The following is a 26,839-nucleotide window of genomic DNA, read 5'->3' as shown; positions in this document are numbered from 1 at the left end:
GAAAAAGGGTTTTATTTTCGAAAGATTCCCCAACTAAACTGCAGTTTTTCTATCGAAAAGCCCCGTTTTGGAAAAAACCCGCATCCGCCATTATGCAAATGAAGCACAGGAAATTTAAATCCTGGCTTCATTTGCAATTTTGAAGTGTCCAATTTACATCCCTTTTTCGAGAAAAGAGATGTAGTCTAGACACACTCTAAAAGTCCACTTGTTTTACAGCAAGAACGATGGCAGTATTTTTCCAGAAAATTCAGTATTTTTTAATGGACATGAACCTGCAGAACAGGTGGATTTTCAAGGACCCTGGGATTAAATAAAGAGATTTCACCTATCTGTAGTATTACTATGTGTGATCAGAGTGACTGTTTTAGTGACAAGTCTCAGAGCAGTATCTGTGTTAGTCTGTAACTTTAAAAACAACTAGCAGTCCTGCGACACCTTAGAGACTAACAAATATATTATTAGATCATAGTTTTAGTGACAGGCAGTCCTACAGCCTCTATGATCCATATAAATGCCAGGAGAACTGTACCAAGAAAGTCTTCGTATTCAAATATTAGTACCTAATCTGTTTGTTATATTATTTCAAAGCACTTTCAAAAGCCAGCTGGAGAGAGAAACTACAGAACTTGTCTTCATTTACAAGTTTGACACCTTACAGAGATGTAAACAAAGACCTTAACTGGACTGGCTGCTACATTCCACACCCTAATGACATAAAAAGGTACTTAGAAGACTTAGAGCCCACTCTATTAGCCTCATTTAGCACGTACACTCTACTTGACAATTTTTTCCCCATTTTTTCCCCTTCTCTTTCCCTCCCCATCCCCTCTTTCTCTGCTATTTATTTGTAACCTGGACCCCTTAACTCCTTTCATCTGAAGAAGTGGGTCGTGCTCAAAAAAGCTCGTGATACCATGTCAATTTTTTGTTAGTCTTTAAGGTACTGCAGAACTATTCGTGTTTTTAAGTTTAATCTGATTGTACTCATCTTAGATGTACTAAGCTGGTTGTCAAGCTCAGGTGTATGTTTGTTGCTTGTAAAGCCATACAAATATGAATGTGCAGCATTTAGATTAGCATTAAAAAACACTGGACTCCATCTGTGACATGAATGATTAACTTCAATACGTCAGTCAATAGAGGGAACATACGAAAAGGTCTGATTCCAACTCCTGCACAAAGTAAGCATGTGATGCAGTATATGCCTTATAGATACTCCTAATTAACCAGTCTTGACACAATTCCCTGTTGAAAGGAGGTGCAGAGTTTGCTTAAGTTTATTCTATGGTTATTTGCCTATGGTTTATGTATCCTAGGCACTGGTTCTTAATAAAAGTCAAAAATCAGTATCATGTATCTTGCTCTGGCAGAAAAGTCTGTGTCATATAAAAACGGAGTAAACCCTCACCATAAGGTTTGAGATAAACAGCAAAATGTCCTTTAGCTGGGTTCTTTGTGACTCAAACATACACACATGAGAGATAGTCACACACCTGCATTTGTTTTCCTTAGTGTCATCTTATAGACAGATGGTGATATAATAGTTCAACGTGGCTCAACAACCCAGGTAGCTTGCCACAGCCTCACTTAACTAAGTCTCATAGCTCTTAAATCCAAATGGTCATCTTCCATTGTTTGGGGCATTCATTCATTAGAAAGTGAGGGATAGTTTGCTGCCAGAAGCTTATTCTTTATGTTGGTGATAGTATACAGAGCACAAGATGTTGTACTGCTGGCAATTCCTGGATGATTCAAGGAACAGAACAAGCAGTCTGAGGACCAAAGATATGACAGGTTTAAGAAAGAGTGGGTAGAAGAGAAAGACAGTATACTGAGCAGATAGGCAATATAGAAAGCAGAGATAGTCAGTGGGAAAAATACCTTAGGTGATTTATGAAACAGATGCATGAGATGAAACTTAACAGGTGAGGTTTACCGCTTAAGACAGGGCTGCTCAACTTTGGAAGTCCCGGGGGCCACAATGATACTCACAGCACATGCCGAGGGCTGCAATTCAAGTGTGGCTGTATATACATGCAAATATATATGCAAATAGCTTCTTTCACATAACACCTCAGTGCTCCCGGCATCTCCTCCCTATGGGCTAGAAATGCCAACACCCTGTATCCATCTGTTCCAGCCAGCCCGTCCACTTGCATCTTTCAATGCACAGCCCACCTTGGAGACGCCTCCCCATTGTGGAGCATGTTCCCAGTGGAGGCCATCTTCAAAGGATCCCACTCACCGGCCGCGTGTTGAGTAGCCCTGGTTTAAGGTAAACAGGTAGGGGCCACTGCAGAGTTGGAGCAGCCCCTGACTGCCGCAACCTGGGCCTTTAATCGATTAACCAGTTAAATGGGATTTTACATCCCTACTAGGAACAGAAAGATAATGCCTAGATTAGGATATTGCACAATATATATGCATGAGCTCCTCAGAGACATGATTCATGAGGCTAGAAGGTGATGTATAGAATGTATAAGTAATACGTGGAACAGCTGGATGACTCATTGAGCAGATGGCTGTGAATGAAGCAGAGAAAGGAGCTATGGAACAGATGGATGATGCAAAAAGCACACAAACACTGTGTGGAGCAGCTATACAATCCATGCAGTTTGTGGTCGGTGCCTAGAGCAGCTGTGTGCATACAGTGATCAGCAGGGTGTCGAGAAAGCATATTGATAAGATGTTTCATGGAACAGATAGCCAACGTCGGACCTGATCCTCCACCTGTGAAATTTATGGGAGTTTTACCATTGATAGTCAATGGGAATTGGATCAGAGCAATAAGGAACGGATACAGTAGATGATGCATGGATTAGATACTATAAAAGCGACAAGGAGTCCTGTGGCACCTTATAGACTAAGATGTATTGGAGCATATGCTTTCGTGGGCAAAGACCCACTTTGTCAGCTGCATGTCATCTGACAAAGTGGGTCTTTGCCCATGAAAACTTATGCTCTAATACATCTGTTAGTCTATAAGGGTGTGTCTACGTAGCAAAGTTATTTCGAAATAACAGCCCTTATTTTGAAATAACTTTCCTAGTGTCTACATAGCCAAACCACTATTTTGAAATAAATTTGAAATAGCAGAACGCTTATTTTGAATTTGGTAAACCTCATTCTACAAGGAATAACACCAAATTCGAAATAGCTATTTCGAAATAAGTGCTGTGTAGACACTTATTTCGAAAATGGGGGCCTCCAGCTTCCCAGGTGCCCTAGTGGCCACTCCAGCCTCAACCAAGAACAGTTCTCTCCCTCCCCGCCTCCCCGGAGCTCTTAAAGGGGTAGACTCTGGCCACAGTGCCTGTGCCAGCTCTAAGCTTGCCAGCCCAGAGCCAGCAGTCACTGCCCCTGACCCAGTGGCCCCAAAACATGAGCCAGCAAGCCACTGGCAGCCAACCCTCCACCGCTCCCCAGGAGCAGTCTGCCAGCTCCCAGGAGCCTGACAGGGCCCGGAGAAGGCGGGCACCTTCCTGGCCTAGGATGGAGATCATGGACCTTATTCAGGTTTGGGGGGAATGACCTCAATGTCCATGATCTCCACACTAGATGGGGGAACGTGGCCGTCTATGGCAGGATAAATGCCAGCCTGGACACCAAAGGCCACATGTGAACCCAGGAGCAGGTTCGCATGACAATCAAGTTGGTCCGGTGAGACCCACAGCCCTGAGCCCTGAGCTTCCCCTCCCACTTCTTCCCCTTGCTTCCCCCTTCCAGCTCCCTCCTTCGAGGTTTCCCCCTCCCCTCTCCCACCCTCTCTTCTCCCCTCTCCTGCCTCCTTTCCCCAGTCTCACCAGAGTTTCATTCTGTCCCCCCCCCCCAGTTTTGTTAAATAAAGAGAGTTTGTGTTCATGAAAATACATGTATTTTATTTGACATCAGGAAGGGGGGTTAGGGACGGGTAAGTGGAAGGATGTAAGAGAGGACTGAGGCACATGCCCCAGTGGGGCAGCCCGGGGAGGCTCTTAGTGTTCCTCAGGGTGGAAGCTCTCCCGCAGGGCTCCTGGACAGCTCCCTGATGGACCTTCCGGATGGTAACCTGTAGCAAGTGCAGCCAGGCTTGCAGCAATGCTTCCAAGAGAAGCACCAGGGGCAGCTCTGGCTCCATGCTGCAGACTGCTGTGGTGTCCCGAATGAGGGCAACCAGAGCACACAGAGACAAAATGCTTTGCTGACCCTCATCGAGGTAGACAAGCAAGCAGGGAAACCTGAGAACTGGCTGTCCGGGGGGGTCCCTTTTAGCACAGACCTCAGATAGCCTCAGGCAGCAGCCCCACACAGTAAGTCTTGACCTGGTGTCCTGCTGGAACTGGTTCCGGCCAGCCTTAAATGCAATTCAGAGTCCACTCAATGTGGACGCGCTATTTTGAAATAGCAAAATGCTATTTCGAAATGCACTTTGTGTGTAGACGCATTATTTCGAAATAAGCTATTTTGAAATAAGATATTTTGAAATAACACTGTAGTGTAGACATACCCTAAGGTGCCAGAAGACTCTGTCGCTTTTGCAGATCCAGACTAACACAGCTACCCCTCTGATACTTAGATAATATAGATATTCAATATAAGGCATGGAGCTCAAATTGGATGCATGGAACATACACGAGTCAAGATGCAGAGAAAGAGACAGAATCAACAAAACCAAACAAATCATTGTGACGAGGGTGAAGAGGGCTGGCAGGCCTGTTAGCACACCTGTCCTTCCACACCTTGCCTGTTGATTGGGGGGGTGGGTATGGGTGGCTGGTTCCTGCCCCTAGGTCAGAAATATCTTGGTCTCAACTCTTGCCTGGACATTTGTCCTGAAGTGGTGCTTCGGAGGGGGATTCAGGCCCCCCTCTCTCCACTGGGCCACAGACCAGAGTTCTGTGGGAAGTAACACCAGCAAGGTCCTCCCTGTGGGGAGTCTGCCACCCTGGGCTACTTCCTGTCTATGTGCTCCTTCAGTTTAGGATGTACCTCCTATGGTATAAAAACACTCAATAGCTTAACAAAAACGGTCCCAAAAGCCAGTAGGTGGCAGCTGGAGAAAGCACATGGGGGCCTTATACATTCTGTGATCCCTTGTCAGGTTCTTTGGTCCCTCCTCTTTGCCTGTCTTACTAGTTAATTATTCCTCTCACCTTTAGACTCTCCCCCACTCTTTGCCTGGGCTTCTGAGTTCTTTTAAACCTGCTCCTCCAGCGTCTCCCAGTGAGGCAGAACAACCCAGTACTAGTATTGCCTTTTAATCCCTTTGGGTTTGATGTGGGGTTTGTATGCCCTACAACAACCTAAATCAAAATATTTGTTTAGAATGCCATGTGGAAGGAAATCCTGGTCATTCAGGATGCCTCTAAGACCTTGTCTCCACTTACTAGGAGATTGATGCTGCAAGGATCGATCTCCCGGGGATTGATTTAGCAGGTCTAGTAAAGACCTTCTAAATCAATCGCTGATCATGCTCCTGTTGACTACAGTACTCCACCAGCTCAAGAGGAGTAAGAAGTCAATGGGAAAGTTTCTCCTGTCTGCCCCCACAGTGTGGATGCCAGGGTAATTCAGACTAAGATACATTGACTCTAGCTTTGCTATTACCTATCTGGAGTTGCATACCTTAGTTCAACATTGTCACTTAATGTAGACCTGACCTAAGTTGGCTTGAAAGGCCCTTGCTTCCTTTCAGGTCATGAGATGAAGGCTTCCCATTTTTGCAAGATGCTCTGTTCCTTTTCACAGAAAGACTTAAGACAAATGAGCCAGATCCTCAGCTGACGGAGGCAATGGTGCTGCTCAGATTCATATCAGCCGAAGCAGTGGTCCAATAGAGTTCTAGTTTATTTCTCTCTTCTTGTTTTTTTCTTGGTGAAATGCAGTGAATGTTCCTTCTGTGCTTCCAAATGAGGGGCTGATTCACCTCGTCGTCAGGAGAAAGACACCATGCAGGCAGGCACAGGACAATTTTGTCCTGCACACAGCTCTGCCAATGCATCTCAGTGCTTGTGCCCTCTGCTGAAAAGTAGTACAAGCTGCTGGGTCTGCACTAAAGACGCTCTCTAATAGGCAAGCAGTTTAAAGTGAGACTAGCAAATACTACGCTCCCTTAGCCATTGCCAAATGTGGTACACAATTCACATAAAAGAAGGGGAGAAGAAAATGTGGGTATTCCCTTACATTACATTTGTGCACCACTACTTGATCAAAGGCAATATTTCTTGGAAAAACGCCAGCTGTTTAATTGCTTGGGGAAACGATCTAGCCAAATATAGCAAAAAAATGCTTAATGGTGCTGAAAATGCAACATAAATATGTGTTCAGTGCATTAATGCCTTCGCAGCACTGAGAGGAAAAACCCACAACATTGTATGTCCTAATAATTGTGCACCTTTGCTAGGGATTCCCCCCTCTCAGCTGTGTGGGGTTTCCAACCAAATCCATGCACCTTCGTCCCCCATAATAGCAATGGGGACAGACGTGAGCCCTTTCTACAGTTTAGTAATAGCTCCCTCCCCTCCAGCAAGCTCTCAAGAATCTTGTTTCAATATATTTCAAGGGGAAGATGAGGGGGAGGAAATCAACAGCCTATCTTACAAGAATCAAAAGCTTGAAACACAATTTTTGCTTTTGTACAGTACCTGGTGAGTGCTGTGATGGTTAGAGGCTGCAGCTCTTTGCTTCTAGCTCCGGGTGCTTAAAAGGCTGTCCGAACATCCTTGCTTTGGACTCTTCCCTTCCTACAAATGTCAGGGAGAGGGGGAAGGAATTGATCCACGAATGATGAACACCAAAAATAAAACTAGCTCCGGAGCTCTTGACCTAAATGTTTTCTCCACGCTTACCAGCTGGTTGCAAAGAGGCTGCTAAAGCTGTGAGCCCCGCTGGAGGGCATGAACTATATTACTGGGGACCCCTGCCAAAAGAGGGGAGAGGGAGGTGAGTGAGGTGAAGCCTGAAGGCAACATTATCCCAAGGGTTGTATTAGGCACGGAAAACCTCTACTGGCAAATTAATGGAACTGCGACAAGTTCACCAACAAAAAAAATCTTCAAAGGAGTCTCTTTTGGTCTGATTTTCTTGTACCTCCAGGGTGTAAAGGAATCTGCACTCTTCCCCTATTCTCTTTTTCACAGCAATCAGCCTGCCATGTGTCAATCATTTACTGACAGAGGCCTCATTTAAAAAACCTCTTATTATTGCAATGGAAGTGACTTGCAATGTATCTCCAGGAGATGGGCAAACAGCGGCACTGGCCATGTTTTAAAAAGACCCTGCGCCTTTTTGACATGTCCCCAGTGCCTGCTCAAATCTTCTCATCTCTTTGGACTTGTAGTGGTGTGCACACTCACATACACGTACACACTCCCATACACACACTCCCACAAAGCCCTCTTCTGATCTCTTACACACCAGTGTCATTGCCCCAAGCTCCCGCTGGTGGAAATGGGAGGAGTAGCACACCAAAAGAATGGCATGTCTCCATTTCCTTCCTAAATCCCCATCACACTATGTAGCCCAAGTCTTTGAAACTTTTGGTATAGCGACACAAAGGGTCTCTGCCAGCGCTGTGGGAAGAGCTGGTGAGATTGCAAGAACGATGGGCTATGATGACTGACTTCTTTTAAATACTGTACACTACATATCTCTTTTTCTATGAGAACCACATGCCTGTGCATGAAGGAGAGCCTGCAGCTTGTTTGCCTTGAGTACCCATCTTTAAATTTTGCTTGCATGGTTGGGTTATAAATATAGAAACACAACCCTGCAGGGTTTTTTTTTCCCCCCTCCAAACACGTCCCTCCCATCTTAGCATAATCTATGCAATTCCTTCAGCTGCTCCTATACTTGGTATGACCTTTTTCCCTGTCTTCCCCCTCCCCCTCCACTCCCTTGCTCCTTCCCAGCTTGACACTGCAGGCCTGATGGCCAATCGGCTTCTCTAGAAGATCAAATGTCACTATAACATGAGGACTTAATCAGGTTGGGAACTTTGCAGATCCTGCAGCCAGTCCCATTCGGCAGGGAACTCACCACTTCTCTCAGCTCCTCCCTTTCAGGTAAGAAGAAGATTAGGCAGGGGACATGTCTATGCGAGTGGAGAGGGGACAGTAGACTGGCCCATCAGTCTACATGGGGAAGACTAGGGGCGCCATGATGCTCCCTTATGAATAAGACTGAGCTGCAGAACTCTGACACTCAGATGAAGCCACTATGGAGGGCAATGGACCTATTCTTTTTCTTACCTACCAGAGGGGGCTTTGTTGGCCTTGAGTGTGGCTTGACTATGTCCACAAAGCTCTGGATTGTCTAGTGTATAGCAAATATTCCTATGGATTCAGGGGGAAGTTCCCACCAAAGCTCAAGGCTGTGTGGATGAGAACTAAGTGATATGGCATCTCCCATGACCTTGAAGTGGTCAGGAATATTGAAGTGATGAAAGCAAAAAGTACAAGTGCCAACCACACTTTGTTAAGTTTGGGACGAGCTGTTTAAAACACTGCCAGGACTCGATCCTGTAAAGAGCAAAAAGCTGAGGATGGGGGAGAGGGATATTTGAAGTTGTGTATCAGTACATCTCATGGAGATGTTCAAAGGCAGGAAGGGTATCTGTAAAAGTATGAAGTGGCTCGCTGGTTGGGTAAGCCTCATAGTCAGACTTAAAGGAGAAAAGGGGTTTGAGAGGAAAAAATAAATAAATAAAGGAGCCCCTTCTCATCTGTTAAAGAAACGTGTGTCTATTTTGGGTCTGGGGAAGGAAGGTGGGTTACATTAAAAGTGCCACTATGAGATTTGCTTGTTACACAAAGTTTGTCGGAGTTCCAAATGTCATGAAACAGAGTAGCTGTCTCTCTGCAACCTGACTCCCCGCAGATCCTATCGCTGAATGATTTCTAGGGGCAAACAGGAGGGTGTCAGAAGCCAAATAATCCAGAAAAGGGGATTAAGATGGGAGGTGAAGGTGCTACAAAAAGAAGGCTTCTTAAGTGGGCTCTTTCATGCTCACCTGGGAGAGAAGTCTAATAACAATAATGACTTGTCTTGGCCAGTCAGCTAGGTGATCACTTAAGCAGCAGTGATTCAGTAACTGTGTAGGGAAGCAGAAGAAACTAAAGAGCCAGCTTGGACACCAAGGAGGGGTGGGACACTGGGGTATGTTTCTAGCATCCCTGAAGAACTGTCAGCTAACGTTGGCTAGCAGATGCCATTTTGCGGATAGGGGTACATGGAGATGTATGTTGAAATGGTCCGTGATGACCCCCAAAACTGAGGAGCAATGTAAAAACTCCCATGTTCATGTACAGCCCAAACTGCCTTCCTTTTCCTGCTTCACCAGCTTACTGGGTGAGTACTGCAAACTTCTCCGCATTCCTCACAACTCCCCAGGGCCATGTGGGGTATTATTACACAGACGGCTTACTGGTGTATTTTTCTCCATCTGCAATCAGGGCTTAATTATCCCTGACAGCTTGGGAGGGAGGGTGTCAGCGAACAGGTTTCCTGCCCCTTGGGTGCTGAGCTCCTGCATCATGGATCAAGTTATAATGGCAGCCAGTGGCTAAATTGTTGATTGCTGTGTTGTGTGAATGCAGTTGTGTGATGTCCGGCTGTCTGTGACCCACCAGAGTAAGCCTCAGTGGTGCAAGTCACCTTTTACACCACTGTGGAATATCCTACACAAGGGGTTTGCACTGGTGTAATTGCACTGGTGTAAGACCCCGGAATGATGAATCCTAGTGTCGTGAAAGGATTGGTGGTTGCAAAGGATTTGCCAGTGTTCCAAGAAGTGGGTTGAGACAGAGGGGGGTGTGCACAGAAGCGTAGGAGCAGGTGGGCCTGAGATTTCATTTCTCTTTTGTAAAGTCGTCTTATTCCTAGCAAACCTTGGCAGTGGAGTGAGAGAGCTCAGAGGCACAAATGGCAGGGACTAAGATTACTTAGAACTGTAAGCTCTTTGGGGCAGGGAGTGTTGTTTTGTTCTGTGTTTGTACAGAGCCTAACATGATGGGGGTCCTGGCCCATGACTGTGGTTCCTATGTGCTTCTGCAATACAACTGACAAATTACTGTGTTCAGATTGAACAGGATGGTGTTTTCACGCCAGATGTTAGTTTCTGGCCCCCAAAACAGAAACGCTTTTCAGAGAGGAAGAATTCAACCAACGAGAGGAGGCAAAGGTGGGAATGAGGGATATACATAAAAAATGCTATTAGATATGTCAGATTCATAGGAGTTGCTGTCAAGGAGTTGCTGTCAAGGAGTTGCTGTCACTTGATAGATTGTACCCACTCATCTTGTCTGTCACCTATTCCTGCCATTTCTGCCAGGTCTGGTCTTCGATGCATGTCCAATTTCTTTCTCCGCCTTTCTTTAATAATCTTGCTACTTTACATCCCTTGTATGGCAGGCAGTGTCTGACTAAGGAGAGAGAATGATTGATAGGAGGGTTATTTTCATAGATGGCCTCTGATGAGCAAGGGAGTGAATTCAATCTGTCAGCTGGCAGATGGATACATTCTCAGCTGTTAAGATGCTCTCTGGGAGATGGTAGCTGAGTTCCTTAAGCCAAGAAGGAACTGATTTGGACAAAAAAGGAACATATAGTTCAGAGCATAGACAAGTTGGCTGGATAGAATCATGGTCTACCTTGTCCACTTTAACAAGACTAGAAACAGAATATATATCCTTCACTTTTACGGTATGAAATAAATATACTCACAAGATTCTTCTGCTTTTGAATGATGAATGAAGCTTGTATGCTTTTGAGTTTAATTTCTGGAGGCCCCAAATATCAGGCCCTGAAGATTTTAGAAAGAAAACAATTTAGGCCTTGAGCTCTTGAATTAAATATGGAAAATAAACACTAGCACTGGGAAAACTGGGTTTTAGAAGGCAGACTGATAATCAATCAAACAAATATTTTTGCATATGTTTAGATTTGTTTCCAAGCAGTGGGCATCAATTATAATAATAATAAATAATAATAAAAGATAATAATTACTAAATAACAATTCATGATTAATAATCCATAAATCAGGTGTGGCCTCCGGCTTGCCTGGATCCATCCCTCAAGACTCAGGGCTTCGCTCCCAGCATGGGGGGGTCCACACTGGCACTCCAGCTTAGCTGCCGCCCCCTTCCCCTTGCAGGGCTAGAACACATAAAATCTACTAGCCTGGCCCCCCCCCCCCCAGGCTCTGGTGTGTGAAGGGAATGTGGGGAGTGTCTTTCTCTTTCTAAGTCAGGGGCCATGTCAGTGAGAGTTTGGTTCCCCACCACTGCCATAAACAGTCAAGTTCAGGCTCCATTTTGCTGGGTGTGCACACACGCACACACGCACACATACAGAGTGTAACAGATTGTGGGTATTTTTGCTTTGTGATATCTGTAATGAAAAATGTCACCTCCGCTAGGGACCTGCTCCAAAGTCAGCTGAAGTCTTTCAGTTGATTTCCATGAGCTTTGGATCAGGCCCCAGCTGCATAAAACATTGCTCTTGATATTTTGTTTTATTTATTTAATTCTATTTGGGTGTAAATATAGTTTCATTTATTCATTGTTTTAATTCACTGATATGAACTCAGTGGAGCCAATTGACAGAAGTGATTTTGGTTCCCATTATAGCTAATGGAAGTTTCGCTGTTGACTTTAATAGAAACTAGAGAAGGTCTTCTATTCTTTGAGAGTTATGAAGGATCCAGTTGTGTTGTTTTTCCCTTAGGCAAGACCTTGACTAACTTTGTTGTGGGGGGCACGTTGCCCAGGCAAGAGCACAGAATAAGAGACTATCTATCAATATATATTGTCTGAATAGGTAAATCTGACAGTATTTGTCCATCAATGTGCTTCTGTCAGGTATCATTGGTTTCCACAAGTAAACCCTGGATCTCCATCCCAACGAGGCATGGTCTAGCTTAGTGGTTCTCAATTTGCAGCCTGAGGGCTCCTGTGGTCCAATCAGCACACAGCTACAGTCCATGTGACATCATCAGGGCCACAGTTGTGTATTTATAATGTTGTGTGGATGTGGCTCTCATAACACAGACAGCTTAATAGTTGGCCCACAGTGGTAAGTATGTTAAGAAACAGTGCTCTAACCCTAGCCCCTCAGTAAAAACAATCATTAAAAATAAAGGCTAGAATACCTGGTGAGGGGCATAGGTTGGAAAATTGGATTCCAGATTCTAAATATCACAAGATTAGGGAATATTTGGAGCCAGGGTTTTTGTGGGGATTTTTTTTTGATCCACTATAGATGTAAGGACCATTTGCAAACTTTAGTTCCAGACCTAGTTTTAGATTTTTTTTAACCCACTTAGGGTCAGGGGATATGAGGCCTTGGCTACGTCTAGACTGGCATGATTTTACGGAAATACTTTTAACGGAAAAGTTTTTCCATTAAAAGTATTTCCGCAAAAGCGCATCTAGATTGGCATGGATGCTTTTGCACAAAAAGTGCTTTTGCGCAAAAGCATCCGTGGCCAGTCTAGACGCACAAGAAAGCCCTGATCACCATTTTAGCCTTCAGGGCTTTTTTGCGCAAAACAATTCTTCCCTGTCTGCACTGGCCCTCTTGCACAAGTATTCTTGCGCAAGAGGGCTTTTTCCCAAGAGGGAGCGTGAAAGTATTTGCGCAAGAAGTACTGATTTTGTAGTCAGTGCTCTTGCGCAAATTCAAGCGGCCAGTGTAGACAGCTGGCAAGTTTTTGCGCAAAATCTTGCCAGTCCAGATGCACCCTTTGGCTGTGTCTACACTGGCACCCTTTTCCGTAAAAGGGATGCTAATGAGACACTTCGGAATTGCAAATGCCACGGGGGATTTAAATATCCCATGCAGCATTTGCATGAACATGGTTGCCGCTTTTTTCCGGCTCGGGGTTTTGCCGGAGAAAAGCGCCAGTCTAGACGGGATCTTGCGGACAATAAACCCTTTTCCGGAAGATCCCTTATTCCTACTTTCAAGATCCCGTCTAGACTGGCGCTTTTCTCTGGCAAAACCCCGAGCCGGAAAAAAGCGGCAGCCATGTTCATGCAAATGCCGCAGGGGATATTTAAATATCCCCCGCAGCATTTGCAGTTCCGAAGTTTCTCATTAGCATCCCTTTTCCGGAAAAGGGTGCCAATGTAGACACAGCCCCAGTGTTTACTGCGTCTGACCCATCTGTGCATATTGTTTTCCCTCTTCTTTGTATCACTGTTTTTCTGTTTGCTTGTTTATCTTGCTGTATCTATTTACCAATTTTGCCTAGTTCTCAGAAGCCCGTTCTGGTGTGAGCCCTCATTGTACTAGGTGTGGTGCAAACAAATGTAAAGATGTGGTTCCTGCTCAGACACCCTTCCAGGCTAGTCGTATTTTATAGCATACTAACAGATGCCTTGTGAATATCATTGGTTTCATTGGCGCACAGACTGTCAGCAAGTATGAAAGAATCGGCAGAAAAACCTGGTATGTCCAAATCCTAGCAAGATGTCTTTAAAGGAGGAGAACAGCTAAATGGCAACGGGATGAGCTCATTCTGGGAATCGTTAAAAGAAAGATTCATTTTGTGTCCCAAAGCTCCCACTGATTTCAGTGAGCACTGCACTATCTACCCCAGATGTGATCGCAAAAATAACCTAGCCCTGAAACAGTTATGTTAGAGATGTTCATGAAGAACTGTCAAGGCCTCATTCTCCTCCCAGCTACACTACTGCCCCTCTGTTGACTCCACTGACATTGTATGAGTAAGAGCGAGTCTTTTAAAACATCCATGCTATCTTCTGATTTAAAAGACAGACATTTAGGTCACTTAGTATTTGTTTTTTATTTGTATTATGCTAGTGTCTGGATGCCCAAACTGAGGCTGAAAGACCCACCTTGCTAGCCACTGTTTAAACACGTAGTAAGAGAAGAGTTTATAATCTAAATAGATGAGGGGTAGGAAAAAGTAAATATGATTACCACCATTATACAGATGAAAAGTAGAAGCACAGATATTAAGGCTACGTCTAGACTGCACTAGGGTTACCAGATGGGTTTCAAAAAAATACCAGACACATGTGATCTCGGGGGAGGGGGGACGGGACCAGCCAGGAGGGGAACGGGACTGGCCGGGAAGGAGTCAAGGGGAGCGAGGCTTACCGGGGGCGAGGGCGGGGGGGAGGGAGGGTAGGGGACCAACTGGTGGGAAGTAGGGTTGGCTGGGAGGGGATTGGGGAGAGCAGGGCTGGATGGGGGAGATCAGGGGGATGGGGACCGGCTGGCAGGAAGCAGGGCTGGCCGGGAGAGGGTTAAGGGGAGTGGGACTGGCCTGGGTGCATGCAGATCCTGGGGTGCTGCCTGTCCAGTGCACGGTCTCAGCGGGGTGCATGGGCAAGTCCAGCCCTGGGGATTCCATCCCACCCCCACCCCCCTCCTCTCTACTGCATAGCTGCATACTGCCTGGCTGGCAGACATGCTCACTCAGGGTGAGTGTGTCCAGCAGCCAGGCAGTATGCAACTACGTACTGATACTCACGATAATAATAAAAACTTATCTAATTAGAAAATACCGGACATTTATATGTCCGGTATTTTCTCAATTTATTTCCCAGACAGAAAGCTCAAATACTGGATGGTCCAGTTCAGAACCGGACACCTGGCAACCCTAGACTGCACTGCTTTTTGAAAAGCAATGCCGCATCCAAGGAACATGTCTGCTTTTCTGAATAAAAAAAAATGTGAAAAAGCGGACATACTCTTTCGCCATCCCTGTAAACCTCGCTCTACAAGGCATAAGGAATGTGTCAAAAGAGCAGGTTTTTCCAAAATGTGGCGCCTTGTAGACACATCAAATATCGGAAAAGCCTCTTTCGACAGTAAAGCAGAAAATGTTACGCAATTTGCCTACTGCAAATTGTGTTTCTTTTTCCGATTGAACCTTGCAGTCTAGTCGTAGCCTAACAGACTTGAAACCTTCTGATGGGAGAAGAGACAAAAGGGGCAGTTGCCTGGCACCTGGCAGAGGGCTGGATACCCTGTCTCTGCCCTTTCTGCCCAGGCCCCACTCCTTCAGGGAGTGTATAGGCACCCTCCCCCTCTTGCCCAAGGAGCAATCTGGCTCCCATGCTGGCTGTCTGCTTCCCGGCTGACTCAGAAAAAATGTGGCCATTCTGGGATCTGGGCTGCTAACCTTAAGCAGATTTTGGATGCCAAAAAAGGGAAACATGCCAGAACATCTATGAAGTCCCCAAGGAATTGCCACTGATTTTTTTGTGGAAGGTTCTTAGCTGCTAACGTGACAGGAATCAGTGTAAAACCATAAAATTAGATAACAGAATGCAGAGCTCCTGTGTCCTGAGAGATCATTCGTCCTCTGTACTGTTAGGTGGACCTGGCTTAGACTTCTGGTTCTTTGTGCCCGGGGAGAGCTGGAGCCAGACCTGATCTTATCAGATTAATCTCTAGTATAGATCTAAACAGGCCCAAAATGTACCTGGCTGATACAACTTTCAAGGCATGTTTGGATGAAGGGAAAAGGACAAAGGAGTAAATGAACAGGAAGAACATTCCACCCTGAGCAGAATCTCTCTCTCACTAATATTCCATTTGGGTGTTCACTCATACTGTCCAATGTTATTGTTGGGCACTGGACAGGATCCCTTATACGGTTGGGCCAGTGCCTATAGGATTATAATACTCATCTGAAATAGAAACCTTGGGAGCTGCAGTTGTTCTTCTTGGACGTAAAACAGTCTGCCTGTTCCTTCAAGACTCCTCTCATATATCGGCTAAGTAATGAAGTAATGAGAGTCAAGGCTTGGGTTTCTTGCAAGGAGGTGTCTTGTTTTCTAATTTAAGCCCCATCATGGACTTTTAGAGAAAGGTTGAGTGAAAGGCCTGGTACCCTCTGGAGCTCCTATTCCCTGCCCCTCCTCCTGTCTTGAGTCAGCTAACTTCGTTAAAATAGCCATCTCTTCATCTCCCTCCTCTGCAGAGAGCAGCGCGTTGAATTAATAGTACTGCCGTGTTTATAGGAAATGCCAACTAAGTCATCCCCTTTGGTAAATCTTAGAACCTTTGAGACAGATCCTCATCCAGTGTAAACTGATGTAACTACTGACATCAATGGATCGATACTGATTTACACTTTATCTTTGAGGGCCAGAAAAGATCAGCTGAGCCATCTAATCTGTCCTCTGATTTTTTCAGACCTCTATACTAAATCTATCCCTGTCTATTGGTTCTAATGCTGGGTTGGGACACCAGAGACACAGGTTAAATTCTTTGCTCTGCTGCAGACTGCTTGGGTGACATTGAACAAATCACTTTCTCTCTGTGCCTCTGTTCCCATCTGTAAAATGGTAGCATTTCCCAACCTCACAGTTATGAGGACACACACATTAAAGAGGGTAAGGCACTCATATGCTGCAGTGAGGGAGATCATGCAAGTAACACTGATAGATTTGTTTCAGTACCTATCTTATGATGTGAGCTTTTGCTGGAATAAATACTACAAGTAGCCAAATAATATCAATCAAACAATCTTTTCTATGAATCAGGCAGGTTTCATATCCCAAATTAGTTACTGGGTAATTTTTCATATCATTCAACTACACTTTCAACCTGTTACAATCCATCCAATAATTGATTTGACAGGTTTTCTGGCATCAACAATTAAGTAGCTCACTGCCAATGTTTTTAACATTATTCTACCAGCTCTCATTGTCCTCTCACTTGCTTTAAGGCAAAATTTACTTTTTGGAGTGATACCATTGTCAAATACACGTGAAAGAAGAAGCAGGACTGAATTACTGCTGGCCGATAGGGATGACGGGCCCATTTCCAAACACTTCTGTTGTTTGGGAGGGTTTGAAATACAAACCTGGATTCTGACCTGAACTCTGCAGCATTTTGCATCCATTTTAATCATCTTTGCTACAAAGCTCAAGGACTGTATCTTTTTAGTTGACTGGCTTTGCCTTTCCTGTCTCTCTCTCATTTGAGCGGACCAGCACAGAATAGCGTTGCCAGATGGTTTCAACCAAAATACTGGACACACTTGACATTACATCACAGTCGGTCATCTGAAGAAGTGGGCTGTGCCCCCAAAAGCTTACGATACCATTTACATGTTTTGTTAGTCTATAAAGCGCTACCAGATCATTTGTTGTGTTTTTTCTGTAACAGGCTAACTCAGCTACTCACTGAAGCTCTTATTTAGAAAATAGCGGACATTTCTATTTTCTCATTGATATTTTCTCAATTTGTTTCCCAAACAGAAAGCTCAAATATTGGACTGTCCGGTTCAAAACCAGACACCTGGCAACCCTAGCAAAGAATGGTAGTGGGGTAGAGAGCTGCTGCTCTCTAAAGCCTCAGATGTCTTTCTCTTCTGCTTCAAATGTCAGCTCAACTGTTCATTTTTTAGGAGAGCCTGTCACTAATAATATACCTCTTGTTTTTCCTCTTCATCTAGAAGCCCACTGTCAACATGTCTGACACCGAGGAAGTGTAAGTAGAAAGAAAGCTGTCTGCATGTTAATCTGTTCAGCTGGGCCATTTCAAGCCAATCTGGGGCTTCCCTGCGAATATAAACTGGGCCTCCCAGCTGCAACGACCAAAGAGCTGCCCATTGAAGTCAATGGACATAGTCTCACTGACTGCAATGGACACTGGATAAGATGCTAAGTGTCCAAATGTAGCCTGCTCTTCTCCCAGCCTGCACCTGCCCCAACCTACCCTACCAGGGAAAAAGATAATGGAGTGGCTTGGCACATACATTGGTGTGGTTTCAGAATGTACCACTAGGTGTATGTGGAGGGGGGCGTCAGGGTAATAATGGATGGATATTTCCTAGGAAATAGGACTTCGCAATGTGTCCTCTGGTAGAGAGGAAACATTAGGCCTGGTCAGGGGACTCAGGTTGTAATGGCTGTGGATCCTAAATCAGCCTGAGGCAGCTACTGCTCCACCCCATATAGCACTGGAGAATGAGCAGTAAAATACCCTTCTTGCTCTAAAACCCAAGGATTAAGGGAGCTCCTGCAGCTGCCGCTGTTGATCTGGGAACAGTCTGGCCTTGCCCAACCCGTCAGAAATGGGTTTTGCCAATATATCAGTGAAAACTTTTACTACCGACAACCCCTCTCCTGCCAACTTCTTCCCCACACGAGTAATTGTAATTTTATGCACGAGTAAGACTTTGCAAGTTTGGCCATAACTGTTATTTTTAAAAAATGTATTAATTTATCTAAAAATTACTGGTAAGCATGAGGGTGGTCTGGGGAGGGAGAGTCTTTTATGTTTTAAATGTAAGCGTGGCATCCTACTCACATGCACAATTTAAAGCAGCACATTAACCTATTGTTAATGTAGACTGAATGAAATTTAAGTTCAGTTTTATCAAACTCTCACTTTCTTTCTCTCTCTCTCTCTTCACAGGGATCAGGTAGAGGGTAAGTCTGAAAGGTCTTATCTCTGATTCTTTAAACATCAACCTGAGGTGTTTTTAAACATCCTTTTCTGATTTATTTTTTCTGCTGTCTATTATTTTTCTTTTAAAATGTTCTTGTACCTATATATCTACTTTGGGTGAAGTCCTCAGCTGGGATGAATATGTGCAGGTAGCTTCTTTGACTTCAATAGAGCAATGCCAATACACATCAGCTCCTCTCCCTGTCTCTCTCCAGATTCTGATCCCTGTACTTATATTGGGTTGCCCTTAACTCCATGAGTGGTCCTGTTGAGTACAGTGGTACTGCTTTTGGACTTTATTCTGGAAGAATATTTGAATTTGGCTCATAATAAACATAAAATCCTTTGTTATCCACCCAGTGCAGAATATATGATTCAGGTGTTTAATATGTTTAAACAGCAGATGTTTGGTTGGGAGTGGATGGATTTGTTTTATTTTTGTACAGCTGCTGCCATCTCCTGGTGACTGTTTTTATTTGCAACCTAATTTCCTGTGGTATTTTAAATTTTTTCTTACTGTTTTATTCTTATATACATTGGCCCTTCTTTTTTTTTTCTTGTTTTTGTGTTGTTGTTTTGTTTGGATTTTTTTATTGCATTTTAGTTTTTTACTTGCTAAAGTACTTGTAGGTCTCAATGCCAGTATAACATTTAATAAATTATTTCTCTCCATCTTCTCTGTCACTTTTTAATTCTCCTTCTCTCAAGGTCACTTGATTCAATATTTATTTTTGTCATTTTTGGAATGATCTCTCCTCAGCTATCTATGTCCCCCTTCCTGTGTGAGGTTGTAGATTCAATACCGAATATGTGCACCGGTGCAATGAAATGTACTGTCTGTTTGCTCATGTTAATGGTGCAACCATTAGGAATATTACAGGCAAATACAGTGATTCCCAAACTTTTTCCCATGGAGGAACCCCTAAAATAATTTTTCATATCCCGAGGAACCCCTACCTATGAAAACGTTTGCTTGGCCAGAAAGAGTTTACAGCGGGAAGTGCAATTCAATTACTGCTAAATAATTGTCAAGAAAATTTATTTGTAAAGAGCTGTTATATATATGTCAGCTTACATTGTAAGAAAAACATTTTTATTTATTTATTATATATTTCTCGCGGAACCCCTGACGATGGTCTGCAGAACCCCAGAATTCCATGGAACCCTGGCTGGGAAACACTAGGCTAATATGTCAACAGATAGTGAACCTGACATTTCTATTGTAGTGAAATGTTAGATTAAAAGTGGTGGCTGGTAGTGGGGTCCTGGGTTAATTTATGTTCCTTTTTCTGTGTGGTTTGAAGTTGGTAACTCATTAGTTCTCACTCCACCAGACTTTCCCCCATCAAACTGATGCAATTGGCCAAAATTTCAATAGGTGCTTGATTCCAAGCTCACTGAAGTCAATGAAAGTCTCCCATGTACTTCAGTGGATTTTGGATCAGTCCCTATTTGAGCAAAACTGTTCCTAGCATTACATTTCATAGCCATTTAATCATGTTTTGGAGCTGTTTAGCTATCAATTTTCTTTATGCTGGCATACACTGCCTTTTGCTTGTAGCTGCAGCCCAGAAAATGTTCAGTTGAAAAACCCAGACTTGGCACTGTCACTTTTAGGGTTGCCAGGTGTCTGGTATTGGCCCGGATAGTCCAGTATTTGCGGCCTTTGTCCGGTAAAAAAAAACAGAAAATACCGGACATGTAAAATGTGTGGAATTTTCTGTTTTTCTTGGACAGAAGGCCGCTTGGGACATTCTCCCCTTCCGCATCTGGCGGGGGCATGGAGAGGTAAAGGCGCAACGTCTTTTTTTTGTGCAGGTTTTTTTTTCTCAACAACTTTGGTCCCCCGTTTTTTGTTTGTTTGTTTGTTTTTTGCTCAACAACTTTGGTCCTTTTTTTTCATCAACCAATTTTTTTCCTGCCATGTTTGGTATTTTTTGTGAAAGTATCTGGCAACCCTAGTCACTTTAAATAGGTATGTCCTCTTGAACTGGCTCTTGCTGTCAGATCCAGTGATAGAATCATCACAGTTATTGAAATGCTTCTGCCTCTTTCACTCATGAAAGGATATATATGAAAACACTGATTCCACAACCATCTACCTATAACTTGTATCAGTGTGAGAAGCCCATTGAAATGTTGTTCTAAGAACATAATGAATGCAACTTAATAGTTGCTGGAAAACTTTGGTGGGAGGAGTTCTGTGAGGTCAGACAAAACCAGAATTCTCAGGACCTGATTCTTATGTGGCTTGCAACAATTTTACACCAGTGTAATTCAGTTGACTACTTTGAAAATACTTCTAATTTACACTGGTGTGAGCTTGATTACAATCAGATCCTTCCTTTCCAACTTGCTTGTGCAGTTTTAATTAAGCTAAGTGCAATAAGCTCAGTGCAATCAGCCGCTTAATAAAGTCTGAGATTCTTTTTCTAACTTGCCCAGGGACTCTTAAATACGATTACACCAACTCCCTTAGAAATCTTAATGCTCTTTATGGGGACAGGCTCTATGTTTTCATTGGCTTCTTATCACCATGTCACCTTTTGCAGTCTATGTGCTGGAATGCTTAGCCTTGTTGTTGATTTTGCTGCTTTTTTTTATTTCAATGCAGAGGAATATGAAGAAGAAGGTAACAAAAAAACTGGAACGTAATTTCTCTTTCTTTGACCCTTGACCCCACCTCTTTCACTGCCTGTCAGTCACCCATCTCTTTGTTACATGCCACTAAAGGTGACCTGGAATGCCTGTTCAGTAAATCAATCCAAACAGTTTTGGATCCAAATGCCAGAGTTATGAAATTTAGAGCTGGGTATGAATTTTCCCATTGAAGAATCATACAAATATAGGACTGGAAGGGATCTTGAGAGATTATCTACTGCAATCCCCTGTGATAATGCAGAACTAAGTACATTTAGGCCATCTCTGACAGGTTTTTGTCTAACCTGTTCTAAAAAGCCTCCAAGGAGGGGGATTTGGAACCCTATCCCAGTGCTTAACTATCCTTATAGTTAAACAGTTTTTTTTAGTATCTAACCAAAATCTTCCTTGCTGCGGATGAAGCCAATTATTAGTTGACTCACCATCTGCTGACATGGAGAACAATCGACCATTGTTCTTTTTATAACAGTCTGAACATGTTTGTAACCAGCCTTTGTCTTCTCTTCTCGACTAAATATGCCCAGTTTTCAAAATCTTTCCTCATAAGTCAGGTTTTCTGAAATGTTCAGCACTGTTGTTGTTTTCCTCTGGGCAGTCTCTAATTTGTCCCCATCTTTCTCAAAGTGTGTGGTGCCCAGGACTGCACCCTGTTCTCCAGTTGAAGCCTTATGAGTACCAAGTTGAATGAGACAGCTACCTCCCATGTCTTACATACAACAGTCCTGTTAATGCACCACAGAATATTAGAGTTTTTACAATTACCTCACATTGTTGACTCATAGTCAATTTGTGATCCATTATAATCCCAGATCTTTTTCAGTAGTACTAATGGTAGCCAATTCCCCATTTTGTAGTTGTGCATTTATTTTTTCTATCTAAAAGGACTGTCCTTTATACTTATTTTTCTGTGTAGATTTTATTGCTTTTAGACCAATTGTCCAATTTTTCCAGGTTATTTTGCATTCTAATCCTGTCCTCCAGAGTGCTAACAACCCCTTCTAGCTTAGATACACTCCATTTTGTCATCCCAGTCATTACTGAAAATATTGAATTGTATCAGACCCAGAATGGACCTCTGTGAGAGCCTAATTCTCCCAGTCTCACAGTGAACTATTGCTAACTACTTTCTGGGCATGCCTATACTACATAGAAGATCAACACTGCTGCAGTCAATCTTCTGGGGTTCTATATAGAGGGTCTAGTATAGCCCCGTTAAATTGAACTCAAAGAGCACCCCTGTTCACTCTGGTACTCCTGCTCCTCATGAGAAGTAAGGAAGCATTTGCTCCTGTGTGGACGCTGCGGAAACATGATGTAAGATACGTTCACTCCAACTAAATAATTTACATAGCTGGAGTTGCGTATCTTACTTCAACCTTCCACTGCAGTGTAGGCCAGGCCTCTGAGTGCAATCTTTGAATCAGTTTTACACTCACTTTATAATAATTTCATCTAGACCACATTATGCTTAGATCCGAGCATTTGGTTCAGCCCATTATAGTGGCAGAGACTAGATGCAAGGTTCAAAGCTGAATCTATATCTGGTCTTCCCCTAAGATCAGGGCTGTTCAGATTTGTGGTTTGCATATGGATTTTCCTCTATTAAAACACAACATATTCTAGGCCAAATTTTGGCAGTCCTTACTGAGGCAAATATTCAACAGGCTTCAACAACATAGCAAATATTCTGAAACAAAATAAATGTTTTCCTCCTTTACCTATCTGCTAAGCTCAACTAACAATACAAGATTCTGTGCTTTCCCCTAAATGAGGATTTGTGTGTTCTTTTAGGTCCTACGTGTAGCTAGTACTATACAAATAAAGCACTTCCCTTCTTATCATTGATACTTAAAATTTCTGCAGGATTTTTCACTGAAAATTTAAAATTAAAAAAATGTTTTTGATTCAGTTTCAGCCTGAAGGACATCAGCAGCTGTTTGTAAGAGAAACACAAGATGAAATTCAGAGCGTGACAAGAATAAGGTTTTTCAGCTCACCTTTAGCCAGCCAATGATTTGACAAGCTACTATAAAAATATAGATTTGAAAAAAGATGGAGTGTGCAAGGCTGCCTTCCCCATGCTTTCACAAAGCAATTTCACTAGTAAGCTATTTCCCTATGGCAGGGAAAGGAAGATTTCAGAGATAAAGCCCTATTGCCACCACTCAGACATTGGTTAGAATCATTCTGCATAGTGCCTGCAATGTAGGCAGCCTTGAAGTTAGCCAGCTGTGTTTCAAAATTGCCTTGCTTATTTTCTTCCAAAGAAGTTTGAATGCAAGGAAAGTGTGCACTAGCAATTCTCCTCCCCCACACTGCAATTAAGTGAAATTATTTTTCACTCTATTTAGATAGTCTAAAAGCTCCTGGAACAGAACTGAGGGTTGAATTCTGAGAAGTGCTGGAGTCAAGCAGACTTGCAGGTCTCTCAGGCTTTGATCCCCATTCGTTAGCCTTCCTCTAGCAAGGGAAGGAAGAAAATCATTTTTGGGAGATGGAGATATTTGTTCAGCGTGGTTCTGACACCAGCTCTGGCTGATGTCTGCCAAGAGTTTTCTGAGGTCTGTTTTGTCGTTCCTTCTGCTCCACAATTACTCTCTGAGGTTTTGTGTACTTTAATCATTTTTTATGACAAATATTCTCCACTGTTGCTACAACCAGTTTATTTTCACCGGGGGCTTTAACAGTGGGGAGTTCTAATGTAGACAAAGCACTCACATTCTAATGGAAGTATTGTGCTGTTATGGATGTCACCCATTTCACATAGATGGAATTGAAACTGGTAAGAGGTTTTTCCTCCCACAAATAAGCCCAGTGTAGGCACCCTCAAAAACCCAGAGCAACTCAAATATCTTGATGCCCCTACTTGCTTATCCTGCCCTGAGTGGCAAAGCCCTCCTTGTACTGCAGAAGTAGCCATCAGAAAATCAGAAGCATGAACTGACATGGGTGAAGGTGCCATTCACGCTCCATATTTATTCACATCTTGTCAAACATGCAAAGAGATAGTCAAGGGTGTTAATAATACAGGCAAGTATCCCTAGTTTTAAAAAAAATCTTGTCAACTTCGTGCCTTTCACCTTCCTGACCTAACTTTCTCCTTTTTTGATTTCACAATTAAATATTAATATGAAATTAATAGGCCAGGTGATTTCTCCCCTCTTTAATCTGCACGCTTCTAAGCTCTAAGCATGCTTCCTTTCACGATTTTATGGTTTCCTGATTCATACCTATGCTTGACCTTTGTTTTGCCCTCTTCTGAGGTGATTCATTTCCTTTTCATATAACCTCTTTCTCTAACACTTTTCTCCTCCATGTCTTAGCTTGCAAGAGTTCAAATGTCTAATGATTTGCTGTTTTATTTTCTCGTCCACTCATGCCTTTTTTGTTTTGTTTCGTTCTGTTGACTCAGTGGGAATTTGGATTGGGTCTTTTATAATGGAACAGAAGTAAATTGAAATGCTAACATTCCATAATTATTAGACCTGGTTGAAATGTTATGAAATTTTAAAATTTCAAAGATTTTTGGCAATATTTTCCTCATTTAAAAAAAATATTTTGAGGATTAAATTTCCTTGAAAATTGAAAATTTGATCCGACTTTTAGCCAGTTGAGAAATATACAATAAATCATGAAAAATATTGTACAATTCTACTTTATTTTGGCCAAAATTTAATCAAAAATCCAATGTAGTATAATGTCAACCAAATCTAATATAATATCTCTATCAATATTATTGTGTTATTTTCACCTCTTCCAATATCTTTTCAGCTCACCATCCGCGTGCTCTTTCAATTCATATCAGTTTTATTTTCTCTCCCAAGTTATAGTTCCAAAGTTCCTAACTTGTTTCTCACACCAAAACCCATTAATTTAACAGAGTTCAAGGCTGTCTTAATCAGGTGTTTATTTTTCTAATTTTCTTTTTGTCATTGCCTCTCTTTCCATAATGCTGTGATCCAAAGAAGTTCATGAGGAAGGTATGTGAAATGACTTTTGAATTGATCTTTTTCCATCAGCAGTGCTAGCATGCACAGGAATTCTTAAGAAGGTGGATGGAGAAAAGAAAATGTTTCATTCATGACAAATTATTATTCACACAGAATAATTTGCATCGAAAGTATTACATTTGTACATCAGTGATCACTGCATGTAAAAAGGCACTAAATTTGAGGGTACTCAGTTCTTACCAAGCACCTGCATGCTCCATTTACCTGCCTATAGTCCATCACATCCTGTATTTTTCCACTTCTCACCCTTTCTCTTTTTTTTAATGGCATTAATTTGCTTCCCTTATAACCAATTCATAGTCCCATGCTTGGCTTGATAGGTTTGAGTTTGTTATAATCATGAGTGGCTTGTTCTAATTCTCTTGTTTTCTGTTGCATTGATCTTGTTCCCTGACACTTGCCACCTGATGAAGTTCATGAACCAGGTATGTGACATGACTTCTGAATTCCTCTTTCCATCCTGTGTGTCCAGGAATTCAAAGGTGGTGGAAGGGGATGGGACATGATTATGTTACATTATCACTTACAATACATTGGCTCAATCTTTCTTCTGTAATTTTATCTCTGTAGATTGACAAATGAGAATAGTAATCACTGCATGAAAAGTGTTATACATTTTAATATGCTAGGACAGATCCTCAACTAGTTAATTCAGTGTAGCTCCATTTGGTGATCCACTTATTTATATCAACTCAGGATATGGTCTCATGTTTCATCGAAGGGCAGGATCTGGTCCAATACATTTGGACACTGCTTTCCTAGCACACTAATGCACAAACTTCCCCCCTTGTTCCCAAAGCATATTCCAGTTGCATAAGATTTATACTAAGCTATAAGGCTGCTTCACATCGCTTTGCAAACCAAAGATTAAGCAACCCTCCATGTTTTTCTCTTTATATAAGTACAGGGTGGAGCCTGTCTGTAACCCTTCTGCCAGGTGGAGCCAGCAGCAGCCAGGGCTGGGTTCAGTATCTAGATCAGGGCTACTCAACTTTGGAAGCCCTCGGGGGCACAATGATACTCACAGCACATGCTGAGGGCCACAACTTAAGTGTGGTTGCATACACATGCAAATATATATGCAAATATATGCAAATAGCTTATTTCACACTGACGGGCATAAATACAAAAATTAAGGCAAGACTACACAACACACAAGCCCCATTTAAGTCAGTTCTGCTGATATTAATAAAATGCAATATTTACCTGATTCCCACCCATGTGACAAAACTTTTAAAAAGCAATGACAGTCCAGGGATATAACTACTAAAACGCATATCAACAGAAGACCATTATATTGACTACTTTTTTGTTTTGGCTCCCACCCACGAGCCATGTGTTGAGCCCTGCGTAAAGCCAAACCACACTGCACATCACAAATAAACAGGCCGTGGGCCACATGCAGCCCATGGGCCGTGTGTGGAGTAGCCCTGATCGAAGGGTTCCTCTCCATTCATCCAACACAGAACTGGCACGAGCCCTCACACAGTTACCTGGGAAATTCACACACCACCTTGGGCTACCTCTGAGAGACAATGCATCCTCACTCGCAAGCTCAGAGTCTGAGCGTAGAAAAGAAAACAATTAATAAAAGGAAGGGAAGTAACTTGGCATTAATTTGGGAAAACACCACAGACAGCATTCATAAACAAAACCATGAGTACATGTCCAGAGAGGTTAAAATGTTCCCTTATAGGTTTATGTATGTTAGCATTCCTGATGTCTGATTTGTGTTCATTTATCCTTTG

The 26,839-nt window shown here is 42.9% G+C and overlaps 2 protein-coding genes across 23 annotated transcripts in view; one reads left to right on the top strand and one right to left on the bottom strand.

The window, feature by feature from the left end:
- The window catches only part of PRR33 (proline rich 33), a 35,972-nt gene extending 29,096 nt beyond the window's left edge, over positions 1-6,876 (bottom strand). The window contains exon 1 of the mRNA XM_075928151.2: positions 6,627-6,876. The gene's annotated coding sequence lies outside the window, so the exon portion shown is untranslated. The remainder of the gene's footprint in view (positions 1-6,626) is intronic.
- A 1,015-nt stretch (positions 6,877-7,891) lies between these two features.
- The window catches only part of TNNT3 (troponin T3, fast skeletal type), a 50,699-nt gene continuing 31,751 nt past the window's right edge, over positions 7,892-26,839 (top strand). For 10 of the 22 annotated variants that reach the window (XM_075928177.2, XM_075928173.2, XM_075928169.2 and 7 more), the window contains exons 1-2: positions 20,971-21,052; positions 25,047-25,061. In XM_075928177.2, the coding sequence (XP_075784292.1) occupies positions 20,986-21,052; positions 25,047-25,061 (82 nt within the window). In that variant the 5' untranslated portion in view covers positions 20,971-20,985. Of the gene's footprint in view, positions 8,046-17,422; positions 17,458-18,387; positions 18,402-20,970; positions 21,053-25,046; positions 25,062-25,504; positions 25,517-26,839 lie in introns of those variants that run through there. The other 12 variants (XM_075928175.2, XM_075928172.2, XM_075928168.2 and 9 more) reach the window with 5 other exon arrangements.

The sequence above is a fragment of the Pelodiscus sinensis genome, chromosome 5 (assembly GCF_052426305.1).
Source record: "Pelodiscus sinensis isolate ZL-2025 chromosome 5, ASM5242630v1, whole genome shotgun sequence".
NCBI classification, from domain to species: domain Eukaryota; kingdom Metazoa; phylum Chordata; order Testudines; family Trionychidae; genus Pelodiscus; species Pelodiscus sinensis.
Note: the sequence above shows the minus strand (reverse complement) of the source record. Positions and strands in the feature narration are given on the sequence as shown.